The sequence below is a fragment of the Cyanistes caeruleus genome, chromosome 3 (assembly GCF_971803275.1).
Source record: "Cyanistes caeruleus chromosome 3, bCyaCae1.hap1.1, whole genome shotgun sequence".
Taxonomy (NCBI): domain Eukaryota; kingdom Metazoa; phylum Chordata; class Aves; order Passeriformes; family Paridae; genus Cyanistes; species Cyanistes caeruleus.
This window is the reverse complement of record NC_141703.1, coordinates 100,607,214-100,613,213: the sequence shown is the minus strand read 5'-3', so window position 1 is coordinate 100,613,213 and position 6,000 is coordinate 100,607,214. Positions and strand designations below refer to the sequence as shown.

The 6,000-nt window shown below is 34.9% G+C and overlaps 1 protein-coding gene across 1 annotated transcript in view; it reads right to left on the bottom strand.

Moving 5' to 3' along the window:
• Positions 1 to 500: 500 nt before the first annotated feature.
• The window catches only part of NCAM2 (neural cell adhesion molecule 2), a 281,301-nt gene continuing 275,801 nt past the window's right edge, over positions 501 to 6,000 (bottom strand). Inside the window, exon 18 of the mRNA XM_086883383.1 lies at positions 501 to 1,235. Within this exon, the coding sequence (XP_086739509.1) occupies positions 1,124 to 1,235 (112 nt within the window). The 3' untranslated portion in view covers positions 501 to 1,123. The remainder of the gene's footprint in view (positions 1,236 to 6,000) is intronic.

Genomic DNA, 6,000 nt, shown 5'->3' with positions numbered 1-6,000 from the left:
CTGTAAGATTGCAATAATTAATAATTTCAAATCGTTCCTAACTGCTTAGACAAAGTCCTCTTTCCATCTGTTCTTACATTGTACTTCTTAAGACAAAGGGTATGAAATCACAAGGAAAAATTCCTGCTTCAAAAAAAGGCCAAGTTTAATATTTTGTATACTGGGGGAGAAAATGTATTTACTTCACTAAAACAGTTTTATCCCTTTGCTAAATGGTTTAAACTAAGACAAAAATTAGTACCCTGTATGCATAAATATGTAAGGACAAATATTGTATGTTTTCATTTGAAGTGAAGATTATGATAAAAATCAGATTTCTTTTTGCATCTTGGCTACATTTTAGTTCACATGTAACCTCTAAAACTTTCATACAGAAAACCTGAAGCACTGAAAATCCTGGAGCCTTTCAGAGTTACACTCATGTAGTTAGGATGAGGGAAATAGACTGTTGTGAAATATTTAGCCAATTTTATTTGAGCTTGTAACTTGTGATTACCAGGTTTATTTTTTTTAATCGAAAAACTCAGGAGAAACTGCAGTGGGACCTGGCTCTGTGTTGAACTATGTCTCTTTTTTTTTTTGCTTCAAGTGATAATCACAGCTGGAATGACTATTGAGTGTCAGCCAGAACTAAGGTTTTAAACATTATTTTGAGACTGGTTTAGTTGTTTTTTTGGTTTTTTTTAAAGGCAACCTAAAATTTCATTTTATTATAAATGGAAATAAATACATTATCATATGGCATTTTATGTATGTAGCTTGCACTATAAGATCAGAAGAGGCCTTGTGTTGTTTGTGGTTAGGGGTGCTTTAGAATTTTTCTTCTAAACAGACACACTGTCATATAATAAATTATAGTTCTTATTCTTATAGTTCTGTAGTTCAGATTTTTCAGATTTATGTCATGGGACTTAGTGTCAGCAAAACTACATACTAAAACCATTAACAACAACAACAAAAAAAAATAGAAAAAACCTGTAGACAGGAACTGTTTCATCATATGTACACATGTACTAACTATTCCAAGCTTAAGTTTCCCAAGAAATTAAGGTCAGCTGTAAAGTTTTGGTCACGGGATTACTTCAATCCAAATGCATTATCCAGACAGCTGTAGTTTATCTTATTATGCTTTGCTATCATCTTCTTTTGACTGGATGATGTCATTAGCAACTTTGATTTCTATGGTTTCTGGATTTAAAGCTTCTTTGCCATTTTCCTCCTTTAGTGGCAGCTTCCTATAAGAAAAAAAAAAAAGATGAATCATGGTAACACAAAAATAAAACAATCTGTAATTTAAGTCAGTAACATATGTATGATTTATACAGGTCACACTGAAGAACAATAATATTTTGAAAATAATTATGAGCACTGAGGTTCTTTGCTTTTAAAGCAAATCATATTAACTTTCCACTTCTGTAGAGCCACAAAAATCCCATGATAAGAACATTGGTGCTGCCCAAAATGCAGTTCTTCAATGAGACAAATGAAAAAGCAAAATGTCAAATTACTTGACCCAAGAGAGTACAGAAATATGTGTTGCCTAGGATACTGTGAAACACTTGGAGTCAAGCTTTTTGCTTGACTTTTAAATCTAGATTAAATTCTTCTTTTATGTCTTTTCTAAATGTAAATTCAATTGTACACAAAAGAACACAGCTATTATTGGAGATTATGCCAAGTCATAGGTAAAGACTTTCTGATAGTGCAAGGAGATAATGGAAGTTATTATTTAGAATGTTCTACAATTTATTTTTCATGGATCACACAATGTAGCCTCATTAATAATTTACAACACTTTTAAGAATTAGTGAAAACTCTGAAGATTTGGCAAAGGAGTCCCCACCCTCTTGAATGTGATCTCACTGAAAAAGGTCTTGAAAATCATTGATTCCCTACTGCTGGTAATTGGCTGTCAAAAAATATAGCTGTCAAAAAGATGTATAGTTTACTGAGATGTTCCTCTAATAATGTCTCCTGGGCATAATAGTTCTTAATTGTGATTCCAGTTTGAGTTTGCTTTCTGTTTTTTAACAAGGGAATAGTATGATTATGCCTTTTTTATTCATAAGAACTGTTAAATGTTTCAGTAAATTTCCGCTTTGATTGCTTTGATGTCCCAAAGAGCAATACAGTGTTCAAAACCTGTCTGAGGAATCTCTTAGGAATGTCTCATTACAAGACAGTGTTTAATAACAGCAAATAAAACAAAACAATACCTGAATTCCCAGTCTTATGAAATTTAAGTTGTCTGAAATGAACTAAGAAAAATGCTGTTTATCCAAAGGTTAAACAATGAGCACAACATGTAGCTGAGAAAAATCAAACATTAACTTGTTCTACTACAGTAAAATATATGGGATGTATCATCAGATGTCTGTCTCTGAGCACAGAGGGAGGCATCTACTAATTGTCTGTTTCTCATGGCACACCCAAAGGAAACAGATTTCACCCCACAGCAAGACACCTGAAAGAATGGAAACAACAGAATCAACACAAACCTATTTTTAACAGAAGGTAAAACACAGGGGCAGAGGTAGAGCATGACATGCATTTTTGGTAAGCAGGCATGTGTGTCAGAGATCTGATTAGGCAAAATACTTAAACAAGTACTAAAAAACCCCCAAAACCTAATTTCATATAGTTTAAAGAAAAGCAGAGTGATTTCTCAAAAGATGGTGCTGGAAAGAAGGAAATATTTAGTCAACAGCAAAACTGGAGAATTGACAGAGTACACCATGTGGAAATTTAAAGAAACTGGTTTAAGTGGATTAAGACCTTGTTACAAAATATTTGAAATAGGAAGATTTGCTAGAATCCTGTTGAAGGATACTGGACATCGTTGAAATTCATGTTCATGCAAACTGAGATAAAATTAGCCTTGCTTTACATGCAGGCAGAGAACAACAACTCAACAAAAGCTACACACAAGTAAAGCTTTTATACATCAAAACCTTCCTCATCACAAAGTCCATGCACCATCCTTGAACCTTATTGCATTTTAAAATTTGTGATTTGGGTTTTTTTTTTTATAGGGTATGAGTTATGAGTGCAGTTATCATTAGACATTGTTCTTTTCCCCCATGACATTTTTGTTGGTTTGGAATTTTTGTTTTCATTTGTTTTAAATATGTATTTAATCTCTGTTAATAGATCCAATCATTTTCCTCTTTCAATTAACTAATTAAAGTTTAGGTGTTCTAATTATACCAGTTTTTCTACACCAAATTTTACTTTAGCTACATCTATTAGAAAGAATTTGATATTTTTCAGCTGTGCAGACTAATCCTTTCAAATTTTTATTCATTTTATAATAAAATATTTTTTTTAAAAAGCCAACAAAAACCCAGCAAAAAGTTCTTTCACATTAATCAGATGTTGGTTGATATCAATCATTAATAAAATTGACTTTCTCTAGCACTGCATGTGGCCTAACATAAACAGTCTGCTGATGCCCATACAAAACTATAACTAAAATATTTACTTTCTTGTTTTATAGAAAAATTACTCCTAACCATTTTGATACTGGAATTCACCCAGCTGCGCTACTACTAATAAAAACTCAACCAATACTAGAAACACATTAATGTCAGACTAAGAATACAATTATTATACCACATTGCATGTGGTATTTTAATCATATTACAAAAGTGTGATATAAAATGCACAGCTTAAATTGATTTCCTGCCAGCATGATTAAAACTTGTTGACTTGCCAGTAAAGTGCTTTGAGCTAATCTGTCACACATGGATTCCAACATAGCTTTGACAAGGATCATCTGAGATAAGGTAAAAAATAGTTTGCCAAATAATATACTGAGCAATATAATAAAGAATATTGTTGTAAGGAGAAGTAATCTCTTTGCTAATTAGTTCTCACAGCTTCTTAAATTGCAATTGAAATTCTGAGTGTAATTTGCTGTTATTCAAAATAATTCAATTAATTATTAAAAATATATAATCTAATTTAGCCTCAAGGCTTATCTTGTATACCTTTCAGACTGCCAGAATCAGTCAGAATGAATCCCACCTTGTTTTATTGCCCACCTGAAATGTCCTTGAAACTTTTCTTCCCTGCAAGCTAAGCTCTCCCCTCGGAGATCCCTGCTGGTCATCCTCACCCTGCCCAGCATGTGTATTTCTAGCTGTTGTTGACAATATATTTTGTGATATTCCTACTGAGACACTGACTCCTACTCTGTTGGATCTTTGTACCTCTCACTCCTACTTTATATTGCTTCCCTGTTTCATTGGGTATGACCTGTGTCTGAGTCAAAGGTCTTTCCATACTCCCCTGGTACCAGTGGCCCTTCAGGTATCCCCATTGCAGCATCTCTTTTCATCTTTAGTTTCCCAAGTGACACTGTCCCAAAGCTTTAGCTGACTTCTGTACAGCTGTGCCTTGGACTGCTGATGTCTTTTGCCATTGGTTGTTAAGAAAGAAATTACCAAGAAGGAAACTTCCATCATTATTAATATCTCCTTGCAGTCTTATTTTTCCAAGGACATAATGCCCATCAAATCCACAGTTGTCCATGTGCTTTATTTTTTTGGGGTTTTTTATTGGTGGTTTTTTGTTGGGGTTTTTTTTGTTGGGTTTTTTTTTTTTCCCCTAATGACAGTGGGGACTGGTTCTTTCCCACTTCCCTGAGATAATAAAATATTTTTGATTTTAACTTCCTCATATTTCACTCCTGTCAGCTGATCTAATGATTGTGATAAGCAAAAATAAGTGAACTGGATATTTCCTGGTATCATGTTTCCTACAAGATGCATCTGATTTGCAAGATCTAGTGCAAAAAATAGTCTGGAATCATGAACAAACATGGACCTGGTGCTTTACCCACTAACATATCCAAGGCTTGCTGGACTTGTACAATGTTTACAGCTACATTCCCCTGACTCTTTAGATAATTGTGGGCTCTCCACTGTGCCCCTGATTATAAATTCTAATATGAAGAGCAAACATATCAGTAGTCACTCAACAGATTGCATAATTATTTCATTAACACAAGCTCAAACTCTTTGTGCACAGCTTCTTCAAAGAACTATACAGCTTAATGTGCAGCTACTTCACTCACTATTTACTATAAATATCAATGTCACCTGGTAGCGAACCTTTTTTTAAATTAAAGGTTCTGGTTCTTACAGTTTTACATAACAGCAAAAAATGAAATTTCTTTGCATTTTCAGAAGAGAAAAGGACTGTTTTGTAAGAACACCCTCTCCTTTTAAAGAACAACAACAATTTTATGAAATTATCAACAGGCAAATTTCTATATTTACTGCATAATCCTCTTCATAGCCTTGACGCCTTGAAGATGTCATGAGGTAGGAGATTTCCCCAACACATGAAAAGTATTGGGCTCAAAGAAAAGAAAACCTAAACATTTCTTCAGTAATTTCATCCCTGGACACAAGGCTGGTCCCATTATCCAGAAGGCAGCCAGTGAGCATGGCTGCAAACTGCTGTGGTTTCTGTACTGAGAGAAGGTTGCAGGGACAGGAAGAGGGGATGAGGAAATACAGTAGAGTCTGTCCTTCAGCATGATTACTCCAATTACACTGTGTGGACTTAAATACTGAACTCAGTTCTCAGTTAAATGTATTAAAGCAGGAAGGGGCCACTCCAGTGGTCCTGGTGAGGAGCTGGGTTTCTGGAGCACAGTATCCTTGTGCCCCATCTTCAGGATGCATGTGAAGAGTGCGTGAGACTCAATTTAAGGTAATTTGTGAGAGTTAGGAGATTGTTCCCACAGGATAGTTAATAATTGCTGGATAGGTGGTGAAGATCAGGTGCGACCAAATAAAAAATTCGCTGTACTGCTGTGCTCAGCCAGTGTCAGTGAAGTACCATGATTTAGACCGATTATTGCAAAAACCAAACCAATCAAACAAACCCTACACTCACACACTGCATTGCCAGAGCAGACCACTATGGTGATGCTGTGTACCTCCTCTCAAAGTGCTGGAATTCTAGTCTGTCCACACAGCCAAGATCAGC